This window comes from Mandrillus leucophaeus, unplaced genomic scaffold, assembly GCF_000951045.1.
Source record: "Mandrillus leucophaeus isolate KB7577 unplaced genomic scaffold, Mleu.le_1.0 Scaffold768, whole genome shotgun sequence".
Classification (NCBI taxonomy): Eukaryota; Metazoa; Chordata; class Mammalia; order Primates; family Cercopithecidae; genus Mandrillus; species Mandrillus leucophaeus.
The window spans coordinates 400,488-416,615 of record NW_012108341.1 but is presented as its reverse complement, the minus strand read 5'-3'; the positions used below and the strand labels follow the sequence as shown (position 1 = coordinate 416,615).

General features: G+C 39.3%; 1 protein-coding gene across 1 annotated transcript in view; it reads left to right on the top strand.

Annotated features, from left to right (window-relative positions):
- Positions 1-1,972: 1,972 nt before the first annotated feature.
- Positions 1,973-16,128, top strand: part of UTP20 (UTP20, small subunit (SSU) processome component, homolog (yeast)) — a 131,274-nt gene continuing 117,118 nt past the window's right edge. The window contains exons 1-11 of the mRNA XM_011966643.1: positions 1,973-2,191; positions 2,975-3,055; positions 7,804-7,870; positions 7,983-8,115; positions 8,553-8,741; positions 11,189-11,270; positions 12,315-12,452; positions 12,910-13,065; positions 13,923-14,069; positions 14,151-14,285; positions 15,277-15,354. Coding sequence (XP_011822033.1) covers positions 2,147-2,191; positions 2,975-3,055; positions 7,804-7,870; positions 7,983-8,115; positions 8,553-8,741; positions 11,189-11,270; positions 12,315-12,452; positions 12,910-13,065; positions 13,923-14,069; positions 14,151-14,285; positions 15,277-15,354 — 1,251 coding nt within the window. The 5' untranslated portion in view covers positions 1,973-2,146. The remainder of the gene's footprint in view (positions 2,192-2,974; positions 3,056-7,803; positions 7,871-7,982; positions 8,116-8,552; positions 8,742-11,188; positions 11,271-12,314; positions 12,453-12,909; positions 13,066-13,922; positions 14,070-14,150; positions 14,286-15,276; positions 15,355-16,128) is intronic.

The following is a 16,128-nucleotide window of genomic DNA, read 5'->3' as shown; positions in this document are numbered from 1 at the left end:
CTCTGAAATGTGCACATTTTAGTGTGGATGAACTTCTTTGCCTCTTTCTGGGAGAAGTTCTACAGCTTTCTTAGATTTCCCTGAGGGATCTGTGACCCATAAAAGGCTTAAAGAAAAAAAAAAGGACCAATTATTAGCCTACTGAAAGCCAATGGAACATTAGGCACGTCAATATTTTATTATAAAAAAATCTATAAATGCTATGGAGGCATTAAAATATTTAGAACAATCCTGTGGTGACACAGAAAATGTTGATGCTATAATGCCAACAACAGTTTGAAAGTGTTCTGTCCACTTTCTCAACTCTGATTACCTCCTCAATCCATGCATATTTCGCTCCTTTCTTCCAACTAGACTGTACTTATCAAGGTCACCAGTGACCTTCACCTTGTCAGATCCAGCAACCACTTCTCTATCCTCGAACTTGCAGTATAGTTGGACACCAGCTCTGCTTCTATGCCATAACTAGTCTGTTTCTACCTTACTGGCTCTCTTTCCCAGTCACAAATGCCTCACACTTGAGGTATTTAGGTATATTTAAGTCACATCTGCAGCCCAGACTGCTACAGTGACCTCTGTACAACAATGTATCCAATTGTCTACTTAACATCACTCCTGGACAAAAATGTAAGCATCTCAGACTAAGTATTTCCAGTCTGGGTGTAGTGGCTCACTCCTGTAATCCCAGCACTTTGGGAGGCCAAGGCAACAGGACTGTTTGAGTCCAGAAGTTTGATACCAGCCTGGGCAATGTAGCAAGATCCCATCTCTACAAATAACAATAATGATAATAAAAGAGCCGGGTGTGGTGGCACATGCCTGTAGTCCTAACTACTTGGGAGGCTGAGGTGGGAGGCTCACTTTAGCTCAGGAATTGGAGGCTGTGAATACTTTCAAATAATTATTAATACTATTATTGCCTTTCTTGTTCGGCTCCCAGAACAGTACCTGGTCCACAGCGGACTCTGAAGAAATAGTTGTTGAATGAATGAATGAATGTAAAATGGGGGAAATAATTATATTTTTAAATTATTTTTTAAAATTGTACATATATATATAACTGTACAATTATGCTTAACAATATGCTACGCGTAGACATTAAAGGCGTGGGAAAAACACCAAACATTAACAGTGGTTGTGTGTGAAGTTAAAAGATTTTTCTTTAAAACTCCTTCTCTATTTTTCAATTTTATTTACAGCATAGTGGTTAAGAATACCAAAATTTAGAGTCTGAGTGAAGACTACCAGTTACCAGCTGCACAACCTTGGTTTCCTCTTGTGTCAAATTGGCTTAAAAACATACACAGTACCGGCCGGTTAGTGGTGGCTCACACCCGTAATCCCAGCACTTTGGGAAGCTGAGGCGGGCGGATTGCCTGAGCTCAGGAGTTCGCGACTAGCCTGGGCAAAAAGGTGAAACCCCGTCTCTACTAAAATACAGAAAAATTAGCCGGGCGTGGCGGCGTGCGCCTGTAGTCCCAGCTACTTGAGAGGCTGAGGCAGGAGAACTGCTTGAACTAGGAAGGCGGAGATTGCAGTGAGCCGAGATCGCGCCACTGCACTCCATCCAGCCTGGGTGACAGAGTGAGACTCCGTCTCAAAAAAAAAAAAAAAAAAAATCTATCTATCTCTCTACATACAGAGAGATAGATATAGATATATAGATAGATGCAGTGCCTGCTTTGTATTAACATCGCTAATAAGCTTTACTGTGAAATTATGGATAAAAGGATCTTTGCACGGTGCAGGGTACATAGTGAGGGACAGTAATGATGATGGGACAGTTGATAATGATGACAGGTATGCTTTATTTTATAATGAAAATACATTTATCTTCTAAACCTTTACCAATGGGTGTGAAAAGGACACCTCCCCCAAACTCCCGCCCTTATGTGCGCAGCCCCGCCTCCTGTAGGCCCCTGCCAAAGGCTGCGCCTGCTCCGTTCTTTTTTTCCGTCCACGTGACCCACTCAGGCTCCTCCTTGTCTCCAACATGGCGGCGCCCAGGGGCTCAAGTCGCACGTGAGAAAGTCTGGGCATTTGGGAATCGGAGACTACCGCCTGTGAGCCTCTTTCCCCTCCTTGCTGTCGGTTGCATCCCTTCGACCCTCCCGAGGCCGTCGCGGGCCACTGCCCCTCTGCAGCCATGAAGACAAAGCCCGTTTCCCACAAGACGGAGAACACCTACCGGGTGAGCGCCGGAGGTTGGGCAGGGAGCCGCGGGTCTCCGCTGCTTGAGTCGTGAGACAGGCTCTGAGCTAGACTCCAGGGGCCTCAGACTTCTGGGCCGAGTGTGTCACTTGCCCGGAGGCTCCGGCGAAAGAGGGAGACTCTGGATGTAGTAAACATGGGTTGGGGGAGGAAAGAAGTCTGGACAGCAAGTTTCACCCATATTTTATGGTGTCTGGCCAGTCCTGGGAATTTCTTGTGGTCCAGAATTAAATTCACTATTCCAGGAGATTGCTTAGGACCGATTCTCCCCTGGTCTTTTATCTTTAAAGACCGAATTGGGCGAGCTGGCTGGCAGTGAGTGATTCCCAGCTAAGGGCAACTATACAGCGCTTTCTCTGTTGGCCCCTTGGTAGATAGCTTCCAGGTCTTCGTTAGGATACAATCACAGGTCTGTATATGTTTAAAAACACTTTTGTTGCAGCGACTTTGCTATGTCCCCATGCTTATGGGAGGGTATGAAACCTAACAGATCTAGCGAGACTAATTGCCAGCATCCACCTAGGCTCATCAGTCTAGCAATGGAAATTTTATTTGAAATGACATAGCTGAGAGAAATTATGCAAACAGAAGTATTCATTATCTTTGAATGGTGCAGTACGTTTGTTTACGGCCCTGTGTTTTTCAGTTTATTTTTCCACTTATCCTTTGTGATTAGAGATGCCTACATGCAGCATTCAAATAGATATTAAAGATCTGATAAATATTAAATAATTATGTATCTTAAATATACTTTCCCTTCCAGTTTCTTACATTTGCTGAACGACTGGGGAATGTGAATATTGATATTATTCACCGGATTGATAGAACTGCAAGCTATGAGGAGGTAAGAGAATGTGATACTAGCCAATCTTCCAAGTGTTCATGGTGTTTTAGTTTCTTCTGTTAGTAGAAGTGAATTGTTTTTCAAGGTATTCCTTTTTGGGCATGAAATGCATTAGACCTGTGCTGTTTCATACAGTAGCTACACATGACAAATTGGATTTAAAGTAAGTTTAAAATGTGAGTGCTCAAATGTGGCTAGTTGCTAACATATTGAATAAATATAGAATTGGAACATTTTCATCTTTGCAGAAAGTTCTATTCGGTGAAGCTCTATTAGACAAGTGACTTGACTTTCAACTGACTTTTGTGATTCTAGCCTCTCCCTTTCCCATATGCATTCCAAGCACTGCTGCAGATCCATATTCCTGAAACTGTAACTTTAAAGTGATTTTGAGCAAGCCCTTTTCCCGGGACTTAATTTTCTCCTTTATAAAAATAAAGGGGCTAGACTACATAATATTTTCCAGTTCTAACCATACTCTGACTCTGTCATCCCTTTATTTTATTTTTATTTATTTATTTATTTTTATTTTTTATTTTTTTCTGAGACAGAGTCTCGCTCTGTCTCCAGGTTGGAGTGCAGTGGCGTGATCTTGGCTCACTGCAATCTCCGCCTCACAGGTTCAAGCGATTCTCCTGCCTCAACCTCCTGAGTAGCTGGGATTACACGTGCGCACCACCACACCCAGCTAATTTTTGCAGTTTTAGTAGAGACTAGAGACGGGGTTTCACCATGTTGGCCAGGATGGTCTCAATCTCCTGACCTCGTGATCCGCTCGCCTTGGCCTCCCAAAGTGCTGGGATTACAGGTGTGAGCCACCGCACCCGGCCTTGTCATCCTTTTATGCAGAAGTCTTTTTCTGCATCATGTCATTATTCCTCCTAGCTTTTTAAGGTCCTGTGTAACATGCCTATGCCTTGGAGATCCAATCTCAGTTCTTACTGTTCTTCACTTTACTATAATCAGACTCCACTCACTGTGTCTTTGAATGCATTATCTCCACCATGTAAATTCAATGTGTTAAATGATGTTGTCTAGGTGAGCACATTGTGCTTTGGGAACTCATAGTAAAGGGAACCTAACCTACATTCTTTAGGGGTGTCAAAAAAGGTGATCTAGATGAGGTGACACCTGAATTGAATCTTGTTTATATAGGTTTTAGCATGGTAAAGAGGACAGGAAAGGCTCTTCCAGGCTGAGGGAGAAGCCTATATAAAGGAACAGAAGCTAGAGAATGCATGTCACATTCAAGAAACTGCAAAGCAGTCCAGTGTGGTTATAGGTGTGTATAGGGTGTTTTTTTTTGTATTCATGGTGACTGGGATGGGGCAAGGAGGCAGCTGATGAGATAAAGCTGGAGAGGTAGGCAAGGATCATAAAGGGCTTCATATGTCAAGCTAAGTTGGAGTTTTATCCTGAAGCTGTAGGGACTTAGAGTTCTAGGACTCTAAGCAGGGGAATGAATGACATGATCGGGTTTAAATTTTCAATCTCTGTGACTTTAGTGTGGAGAAAAGAGCAGGACTGCAGTCCTGCATCATGTCATGATTCCTCTGCTAGCCCTTTAAGGTCCTGTGTAACATGCCTTTAACTTGGAGATCCAATCTCAGTTGTCCAGTTGTGAAGATTTGACTGTGATCTAAGTAAGAAATGATTATGGTAGCAGCAATCAAGATAGAGAGAAGAGAAGGATTCCAGAGATATTGAGGAAGTAGAATGAATGGATAGGACTTGTGACCTACTGGGTTTGCAGCAAGGAAGACAATGAGGTTAAGGCTGAATGGTTGAAGATGTTACTCATCAAGATATATTTATAGGTAAAGGAGCACAAGGTTGTAAAGATAAGATCATTAGTTCCATTTGGGATTTGAGTTTGAAATACCTGTGGCCATCCAAATGATAGTGTCCAAAAGATGTTTGTATATATGGATGTGGAGTATAGGTGACTTCAGAGGTGAAATTACAGATTTGGCATTTAGAATATGGTTAATAGTTTAAGCCACAGGAGAAGTTGAAAATATCAAGAGGTAGAGTGTTGAGGCAGAGAAGACAGCCTGAAATTAGAATCCTGGACTGGATAGTCCAGAATGGCCTCTGTCACCTGTCTGACAGTTGGCTGTGGCTTGTTGATCTTAGTTCTTTTCTTTTCATGGCCTCCTATTCCCCGATAAGCTAGACTAGGCTTTTTTTCATGGTGGCAGAATCTTTTCAATAGAGTGAAGGCAGAAGCTGTCAAGGCCTCATAAAGTTTTGCTTTGGTCATCACAGAGTCACTTTCATTGCATGTTATTAGTCAAAGCGAGTCAGGAGGCCAGGCCAGATTCAAAGGGTGAGGAAATAGACTCCGTCTCTTGGTGAAAGGAGCTCCAGAGTTACCTTGCAAAAGGACGCAACATGGTCTCTCACACATAGCTGACATGTGCCAGGTCTGTGCTAGGCTAGAAATGCGTTCTGCATTTAAGTTTTAAACTGTGTTGCATATTTTCCTTCTGCCTTAAAGGACATGAAAATGCCTTAAAGGACATGAAAACAACAACAAAAAATTTCTTTAGTTTTACTTTTGAAAAATAGAGATAGGATCTCGTGTTGTTGCCTAGGCTAGTCTCAAACTCCTAGGCTCAAATGCTCTTCCTGGCCGGGTGTGGTGGCTCAAGCCTGTAATCCCAGCACTTTGGGAGGCCAAGACGGGTGGATCACGAGGTCAGGAGATCGAGACCATCCTGGCTAACACGGTGAAACCCCGTCTCTACTAAAAAAATACAAAAAAAAATTGGCCGGGCGATGTGGTGGGCGCCTGTAGTCCCAGCTACTCGAGAGGCTGAGGCAGGAGAATGGCGTAAACCCGGGAGGCAGAGCTTTCAGTGAGCTGAGATCTGGCCACTGCACTCCAGCCTGGGTGACAGAGCGAGACTCCGTCTCAAAAAAAACAAAACAAAAAAAAACAACAAAAAAAAACAAATGCTCTTCCTGCCTCAGCCTCCCAGTGTTGGGATTACAGGCATGAGCCATCATCCCCATCCTAAAACAAAATTTAATGGGATTCTCTTTCTTTTCTGCCTTTTTTAAAAAAAATTTTTAGTTTCTAATTTTTGTGGTTACATAGTATCTATTCTGCCTAACTATTGATTTTAAAGATTTCCAAAGAACAGTTTAAGGATTTTTTTTTTTTTTTTTGAGATTGTAGATTTGGCATGCTGTTTGCATGTGTGCTTATGTGTTTATTCTCTCTCTGTTTCTCTCTCTCTCTCTAAACACATATTTTTATTTTTAGTTCAACTTTGATTTTAGATACAGAGGGTACATGTGTAGGTTTGTTACATGAGAATATTGTGTGATGCTGAGGTTTGGAGTATGGATCCTGTCCCCCAGGTAGTGAGCATAGTACCCAACAAGTAGTTTTTTTTAACCTATCCCCACTTACTCCACCCTCTAGTAAATCCACAGTGTCCATTGTTCTTATATTTATGTCTATGTGTACTCAATATTTAGCTCCCACTTATAAGCGAGAACATGCAGTATTTGGTTTTCTGTTCCTATGTTAATTTGCTTAGTATTATGGACTCTAGCTGTATCCACGTTGCTGCAAAGGACATGATTTCATTCTTTTTTATGGCATATAGTATTCCATGGTGTGTATGTACTATATTTTCTTTATACAATGTACTGTTGATGGACACGTGGACCAATTCAATGTCTCTGCTATTGTGGATAGTGCAGAGATGAACATACGAGTGCATGTATCTTTTTGGTAGAATGATTTTTTTGGGGGGTATGCATTTATTTATACATCTATACACACACATACACACCTACGTGTATACATACATGTCATACATGTATGATAATTTATTGCCTTTACCCTTCAAAGTACAAAGTAATTGATACCATGTTAACAAGTTAAGTAACAGTGATAAACTTATGAGAAGCCCATTATCTCACTCCTCCCACCCCTAATTCCCAAGGAAGCCAACACTGACAGTTCAGCATAGTATTCTTCCATACTGTCCTCTCATGTTCGTATGTGCAAACATTTGTAGAGGGTTTTTTTTTGTTTTTGTTTTTTAAGGAAAATTGAATCCTACCATACCCTCTCACTGCATAACTTGCTTTTATCGTTTTGGGGGCATATCATCAGTGTGGTTCTAGTTCAATAGAGATATAACTCTTTTTAGTAACCACATAATACACCTTAGTATATATAGACCACAGGATATTCCAACCATTTTCCTATTGTCAGATATTTTAGGCTGTGTAATGTTTCCCCACACTGTAGTTAAACTGAATAAACATCTTTTACTTCTAGGCTTGCAAACCTTACAAGAACTACCTGGGTCAAAGAGTATAACTCTGTTGAATTTTAATAGGAATGCCATATTACTTCTTTATAAGGTTGTAGTAATTCATATTTCTAAAAGCAGAATGAAGAAACTAAAGAAGCAACACCTTATTCTTTGCCTAAAATTATAAAAAAACACAGAAAATACTTTTCCCTTAGTGGACAATATATATAGGCTCCAGAAAATTATTTGCTGCAACCAAATCAACAAAACAGTATTTTATAAGTGATCTATTGATAACTTCTGATTGCTTTTTAAAGTGTGTTACTGAATGGCATTTTAAAAAAGTAAAAGGAGTTTTTAAGCTCTTCAGTATCATTGTCTTAAGATATTAATGTATCATTATTCTACTTACTTTGATCATTGCTTTCTTAGAGTTATTTGATTAATGGACTGTTTTAATCTTGACAGGAGGTTGAAACCTACTTTTTTGAGGGTCTGCTGAAATGGAGAGAATTAAACCTCACGGAGCACTTTGGTATTTTCTGTTTTGTTTCTATTTTATTCACCCATAGTTTGCACTTTATATGTTCCTTACAGCTGAATAGTTGTGTGATAGAAAAGAACGTATTTTTTTTTCCCCCACTCAGGAAAATTTTACAAAGAAGTTATTGACAAATGCCAATCATTCAATCAGTTGGTCTATCATCAAAACGAGATAGTTCAGAGTTTGAAGACTCACCTGCAAGTTAAGAACAGTTTTGCTTATCAGCCCCTTTTGGAGTAAGTAGCATCTTGAGAGAAAGCTCATAACTCTATTTGTCTGATTTTTCAGATTGTGTTTCAAAGCTACATATGCCTCAGATCAGGTGTTCATAATTTAGAAACAAGAAGGATGTTCCTTTTCTGTTAGGAATGGGTGCATTACCATAAAGTAGAATCTTGGGGTATAATTTTGCTTTTGTTATGTACTAAAATAATCCCATTTTTCTTTGACATTATAGGAACAGTTGGCTACAACTTGTGATGGAATGTAACTTCTTGCCTGATTTCTTTGCTGAGGTCTTAAGATTTAAAGAGTTTTATAAATTTTCAGACTTGAATTAGAATTATTTTTATTTAATTAATCCTATGATCGTAGGCCACCTAGTATCGTTAAGTAGATTTGCAGCCTTTAAAAAAAAATCCACATAATCAGTTGCTTCTTTTTTTTAATCCAGTTTGGTTGTACAGTTGGCACGAGATCTGCAGATGGATTTCTACCCACACTTTCCAGAGTTTTTTTTGACTATCACCTCGATCCTGGAGACTCAGGACACAGAGTTGTTAGAATGGGCTTTTACCTCGTTGTCATATCTTTATAAGTACCTGTGGAGACTGATGGTGAAGGACATGTCCAATATATACAGGTAACCGCTTTCTCTCTCTAGTACGTTTTTTAATTGCCTGCTTCTTTTTCTCTGGCTTCTCTCTGACTCCAAACCACTTTGCCAGCTCAGTGCCTAATTGTTTCCATGTACAAAGTTGATGCTCCAGCCAAAGTGGTCCACAATCTAGTCTGCCATTCTGAGTTGCCATAACCATCTCTCCTCTCCAGCTACTGAAAGTTTACCCACCCGTGAAGGCCTGACTTGGTCCCTACAGCCTCCACAAACAGGCACCTTTGCTAGAGGTATTAATAAAACTTTATACTCTCTATCCTCTTGGCATTTTTTAACCACCTGTGTCACACAACTTTTACCAGAATTGTTTGGTTATAATGTATTGCTGTCCTCTCTACACCTGGTTTAAGTGAGGTTTAAGACAGGCTAAGAACCTTTTAAACATTGACATTTCCTCAGTCACTAATACTTCCTAAGCTGAAAGAGACACTCAGTATTTGTGAGTAAACATGGACAAGGAAAGAGAATGAATTTCGTAGTAGCCTTTTGTTTAAAGTAAGCAAAGATTGTCTTACTATCTGTTTAAGTCTGGGGTTTGGTGGGATTTTCCACCTGGTCTTCTGGTTGTTTTCATGTTCTGTAATTGCCACAGGAATGTTTAATATCAGTCATCAGCCTCTTACCCCCCAATAAATGGTGTGTGTATGGTATGGGATGATAGACTTTGTTTTATGCCACCCCTTTCACTCAGCCCACCCTTCTCTTTTAGGAACTTTGAATGAAGAAAGAGAAAGAAATCTTTTTCCAACTTTTACTAGTTCCCTATGAAGCTTTTGGTAAAATATGTTAGAAACCAATATTATCTCATTAAACAACCAACAAGGTCTTTGGGGAATAATTGATTTAGTTTTGTGATTTCAGCTGTCATAAAAACTGCCACTTTTATGTCTCCTAAGTCAGGCTCTTCAGTTCTAAATTTATTTGCTTTTGGTATGACAACTTCAGTAGCTTGGCTGTTTTTACTTGCATATTACTGAAACTGAACTCAACACTTATTGTTAAATCAACTCCTCTTATCTGTATATTCATTCATGTGTTCAGTAAATAGGTGTTGAGTGTCTACCATATGCCAGGCCCTGTTTGGTTGCCCATTTTCTATCATTAATACTAACATTCTTCCTGTCTCCGAGTTTTGGCATATCAGAGACATCATTGACCCAGTTGTCTTCAGAGGTGTCCACATCCTCTTGATTCTGTCATTCACGCATTTGCTCAGTAAATATTTATTGGACACTGTCTGTATGTCAGGCGCTTGAGATGCAGTCACAGGTAAAACAGATAAAAATCCCTCTTCTCACAAAGTTGACATTTTAGCAGGGGGAGAACATCTTGGGCACATGCCCGGCAAGAAGTTGTGGGTGGCCAAGCAGCCTGTATAAGGGCGAGAGTAGCTACGCAATGTCAGAGAAGCAGTAGTAAGGGGCCAGATCATCCAGGGCCCTGTGGACTGCTGTAAGGTCTTCAGCTTCATTGCAGGGACTTCTGAAATGTCTACTGAGTTCATTCCTTGCCATTTCCCTCTCCTTCCAGTCTCTTTCATGCCTGTAGCCCAAGCTTGTATGACTTGAGCAGCTTTCTGATTGAATTACCAGACTCTTTCCTCCTTTATTTTATCCTGTATATTGCTGCCAAATTAATCTTTCTGAAAATAGTCATTTCTCATTCAGCCAACATTTATTAATACCTGCTGTCAGCAAGGAACTATTAGGTATTGGGGTTATGGCAAAAATTGGAGAGATCTATTCCATACCCTTCTATCATTAGGGAGACCAAATTTAACAATGTGATTACATATAAGTAATTATTTAGTTATGGATGCATGGCTGCTTGACCTTGAGCAAGTTGCTTATGCTTTCTGCCTCACTTTCGTTATCTGTAGAATGGGGGGATTATAATAGTACCCATCCCATAGAGTTATTGTGCTGACTAAATGGAGTAACACAGAGTAAGTGCTTACACAGATGTAAGCTAGACCTGTCTACCTGACCAGCTTTATCCACAGCTGCCCTCCTCTGCTGTATCATATTTTCTTTTTTAGATGGACCAGCCTCCTTGTCATGACCATGATCATTTCCGCCTGCCCCATCTTAACTCTTGCTTTTATACCAATAATATGGACTGTGGTCCCCACCTAATTCTTCTTTCATTCAGAATTCATTACACATTGCACCTTTTCATGGAGTCTTGTTCGTAAAACCAGTACCGCCAGTCCTCGGACTCTTAATGTCTGTGGTCAAGTCTTCCTTTCAACATGTGGGTGTCTCCATAAATGAATGAGATTTTAAATTTGTTTGATACCTGCTGTGTATTCCTGGCATACTTAGCACATTGTTGCCCATATTGTTGACATGTAGTATGTATTTATAAAAATTATATGATTAATGAAACATATCTTATTTTTTTTTCATGTATAGCATGTACAGCACACTCCTGGCTCATAAGAAACTACATATAAGGAATTTTGCTGCTGAAAGTTTTACTTTTTTGATGAGAAAGGTTAGTCTGATATTTTATGTTTGTTGCTAATCATCAAGAATCTGATGAATAGGCCTCACTTTGGGAGGCCGAGGTGGATGGATCACCTGAGGTCAGGAGTTCGAGATCAGCCTGACCAACATGGCAAAACCCCATCTCTACTAAAAATGCAAAAATTAGCTGGTCATGGTGGCGTACACCTGTACTCCCAGCTACTCGGGAGGCTGAGACATAGGAATTGCTTGAGCCCAGGAGGTGGAAGTTGCAGTGACCAAGATCACACCGTTGCACTCCAGCCTGGGCGACAGAGCGAGATTCCATATCTCTCTCTCTCTCTCTCACACACACACACTAATAATAGTAATAATAATCTGATGAATGGAAGTAGATCTCTTAAAAATGTGGTTACTATGGGCTAATTTTATCTATGTATCTGTATATTACTTAACAGAAATCTGTTACTATTTTGAATTTATCTCACAGTAAGACTTATTTGTTGCTCACAAATTGATGTGATCTAATTTGGGTCACTATTGTTATTTAGGTTTGTGATAGCTTTCAGTGTGTATATGTCAAAAGTGCTGTCTAATTCAAGTCAGTAAATACATGAACTGTGACATTAATAAGAACTTTTCTAATAGTTTCTTGGAAGTAACTGGTAGCATGATGTCATTTGTGTTTGTATAAAATGTTCATAGTAAATTTTAGAGGGTTTTTGTAATAAAAACATTAATATTAAATTTATTTTATTTCATAAAATGCAAATATTTTACTGTATACAATACAAAATACAAATTTATTTACTTTAAAAGATAGAATGTTGACTTCTGTAGTTTTTTATAGTGCATATCTTCCCATAATACCAATGAATTCACTCTTTTGTGTGACATTCCAAGTGAGAATACACTGTTAGAGTAGTTTGAAATCATTACAAATGTCTGTTCCTTTGACAATTTTTTCCTAAGTATATTTAAATAAGAATATGTAGAGTAGCAAATGAGAGTTCTTCATTTGGATATGTTTATGTTTGTGAATATAATTTTCCATTTCTACTTTACATTTTAGGTCTCTGATAAAAATGCACTTTTCAATTTAATGTTTCTTGATCTTGATAAACATCCAGAAAAAGTCGAAGGTGTTGGACAGTTGCTCTTTGAAATGTGCAAAGGAGTTAGAAATATGTTTCACTCCTGTACAGGCCAGGTACACAACGGGGAGGGGTTCTTAGAGTCTATGTGGATGGATGAAGCAGAAAGTAGAAAAGAATGAGGCAAATGATGTGGAGGGAGGACAACCTAGAATAGATAGAAAGCCCTGGATGGGGAGTGTTGGGTGTTCAGTAACAATGCTTACCCAATGTAGGCCTTGGACAATGAGATATTACTTACCGAGTCATTGATGTCTTCTTTATTTTGGATGCTAGGGGGTAAGATAAATTGATTAATGGGCAAAGGCAGGTGGGGAGGGAACAGTTGTAATGATAAAATTCCCATCCTAGTTTAGAAGTTCCTTTTGGGACACATTATTAACCATCAAAGTTGCCATATCCTTGACTATTACAGGCCTGATTTTTAGCTAATGTAATCACAATGGTGACTCACAGAGCAATACTTGAAAATAAGAGTTTATATATTAATGTTAATGACTTGTATTCCCACAGGCAGTGAAGCTAATTTTGCAAAAGCTAGGACCTGTCACTGAAACAGAAATTCAACTACCATGGATGTTAATTGGAGAAACACTCAAAAACATGGTCAAATCCACTGTATCCTACATCTCCAAGGAACATTTTGGTACATTTTTTGAGTGTTTGCAAGTGAGTTCTAATCTTTAAGGATGGGTTTTTGATAAGGAGTCTAAGAATTTACCCTTTCTGCTCTCAGTTTTGCAAAGCACTCCTAGAAGTTATATTTTATAATTGTTTTATTTACACTTCTCTACACATACTAAAATTTTCCTTCCCTCTGCCCTCGTGCTATTTTTTATTTGATATGGTATCTTGAAATGCAGTAGAAGACTCTGGAGCCAGACTGCCTATTTGAATCTTGACCCTTCCACTTACTGCTAGTGTGACCTGGGAAAATTATTTGAAATCTCGATTCCCCAGTCTCTTCATCTAATAAATGGGGGTAATGATATTCTCTCCCTCGGGGTTTCTGTGAGGATGACGAGTGAATACTTGTACAGAACTTAGAATGGGCCGGGCACAGTGGCTCAAGCCTGTAATCCCAGCACTTTGGAAGGCCAAGGTGGGTGGATCACCTGAGGTCGGGAGTTTGAGACCAGCCTGACCAACATGGAGAAATCCTGTCTCTGCTAAAACTACAAAATGGCACATGCCTGTAGTCCCAGCTACTTGGGAGGCTGAGGCAGGAGAATCGCTTGAACCTGGGAGGCAGAGGTTGCGGTAAGCCAAAATTGCGCCATTGCACTCCAGTCTGGGCAACAGGAGGGAAACTCCATCTCAAAATAAATAAATATATATATAAACACTTAGAACAGGGCACTTAGTCAATGTTAGCTGTTACCATTAGTGACTCCTGGTAAATGTGGCTTTTTCTTCCAAAGCAAAAGAATGGGAAAAGTTGAACTGTCACACAGTTTTTATTATTGTATTAACAGTTGAGTTTGATACTTTATAGTTACTCTCTCTGTTAAATTCTTTGTTTGCAGGAATCACTCTTGGATCTACATACAAAAGTAACAAAAACTAACTGTTGTGAAAGTTCTAAACAGATTAAAAGGTTGTTGGAAACATACCTTATACTTGTAAAACATGGAAGTGGAACAAAGATAACCACGCCTGCTGATATCTGTAAGGTGAGTTCCCAACTTAATATTCTCAAGAGTCTGTTTTTTAAAAGCTGATTACTGAGTATACATTGTTTTATCTTTTTGCAGGTGTTATCTCAAACACTGCAAGTAGCCAGTCTCTCCACATCTTGCTGCAAGACCCTCTTGGATGTAATTTCTGCTTTGATCCTGGGTGAAAATGTTTCCTTGCCGGAGACCCTCATCAAAGAAACCATAGAAAAAGTAATTTACTTCAACACATATTAATTGAGCAGTTAATAATATATTTAGCATTGAGTAAACCTTCTGAGGGATGCAAGTGAAGTGTGACAAAGGCTCTGCCCTGAAGGAATTTATAATCTTGTTAAGGAGATGGGAATTGTATGCAGTAATGTAAATAAGCAAAATGTGGCAAAAGCTAAATCTATACATATTCTGCAAATATGTAGAGCTTACCGTGTGCTGGGTATGAGCTGGGTAATCCAGGATGAACAGTGATGCCTGTAGGTTTTGATAGTTGTTGGAGAAATGGAGCCTGGAACTGAGTAGTTATAGTCTAGCCAATGTGTCTATTAGAGATATATTGAATTTTAACTATTACTTCTGCCTGGGGTTGAGCAACAGAGAAAGCTTCTCAAAGGACTTGTGTTTGGGATAGTCCTTGAAGGTTGAAAAGCAGTCTGCCAGCCAGAAGCCGGGTTACAAATACTAGGAGAGGGAACAGGAAAGACATGTGTTCATAAATGTTTGCAGTCTGGGCACATGGACACATGATATGACATGATATCAGCAAAGCTCTGGCTTGGCTTTGAAAAGTTACGTTGGGTTTTATCCTGCATTAGTGGAGGACCCTGAAAAAATTCCAAGCAGGGATATGATTTGATGAGATTTGCGTTTTAGTGAATTTGAAAGTGGGATTGAAAATAGAAAGGTTGGTGAAGTTCTTTCTAGCTTAATGGAGCGCTGCAGTACCCTTTGAGGGAAGATATACAATCATGCTGTTTGCGCTTTCATAACTCACTGTAGCTGGGTAAGAGTTGAGCAGCCTTTAGGCAGAGCCCTGTGTAATCAGCAGAAGCCCTTTGCATCTGTGGAAGCGCCTTTGGAGAAGGCTGGGCGATTGGACAGAGCACTGAGTGAAGTGTGCCTGCCGTTCCCTTCTATAGCTGCTTGCTGGGGGGATGGGGAAGTACTCTCTGTGTGCTTACATTAATCTTTTTTACCTTGGTCACAGATATTTGAGAGCAGATTTGAAAAACATTTGATTTTCAGTTTTTCTGAAGTCATGTTTGCCATGAAGCAGTTTGAGCAGGTAAGCAAGATACTAAGTTCAGAGTATTTTTTAAAACAAATCTATCACGAAAAAATGATCAAATTTGAAATCCTGTTGTTTGTTTTTTGAGAGGAACAGGATAAGTGCTTGATGTTTTAGTCAATATGTTTTTTAAAGAAATTATATTCAATTCTAGATTACTTGTTTTTTAAATAATCCTTTAGATAGTTACAGAACCATGTGGTAAAATTGAAAAAACAGTTTAAGAAACTTCTATGTGATTTTGAAGCATAGAAAATAGTTTGTGAAACAATTTGCACTGGCGGAAGTTTGCAAATTGATTTCATTGCTCCAAAATAAGGTAACTGAGTGTGGGAGAAAATGATCTTATCTAAACCTGGATTTATTTTATTTTTTTCTCTTCCTTCTCATCAAACACTTGCCCCTCCTCCTAACTAGTAACCCTACAGTATACTTCATGGAAACATGTCTCTGTATCTGTCCTCTCAATATTCTTCCTGTTAGCCTTTGATAATGTATATTCTCATTTGCCTAAAAAGAACACTTTTGTACCTGTCCAAGATCTGTTTCTTTCAGCTCCATGAGAACACTTCAGCTGACTGTTTAACAACTGCGTTTTTCCTTTCTCCCCTGTTGCCTTTGGTCTTTTTTTTTAAATCTTATTTTTATCCAAATACTACATGTATGTATGTAGTTTAGGAAGTCAAACCAGGTTAAACAGCAGTCATTTCTGTTCCCATTTTATTAGCAGCCATTGGATCTAATGATTTTTAGCTATTTTTTTCTTTTCTT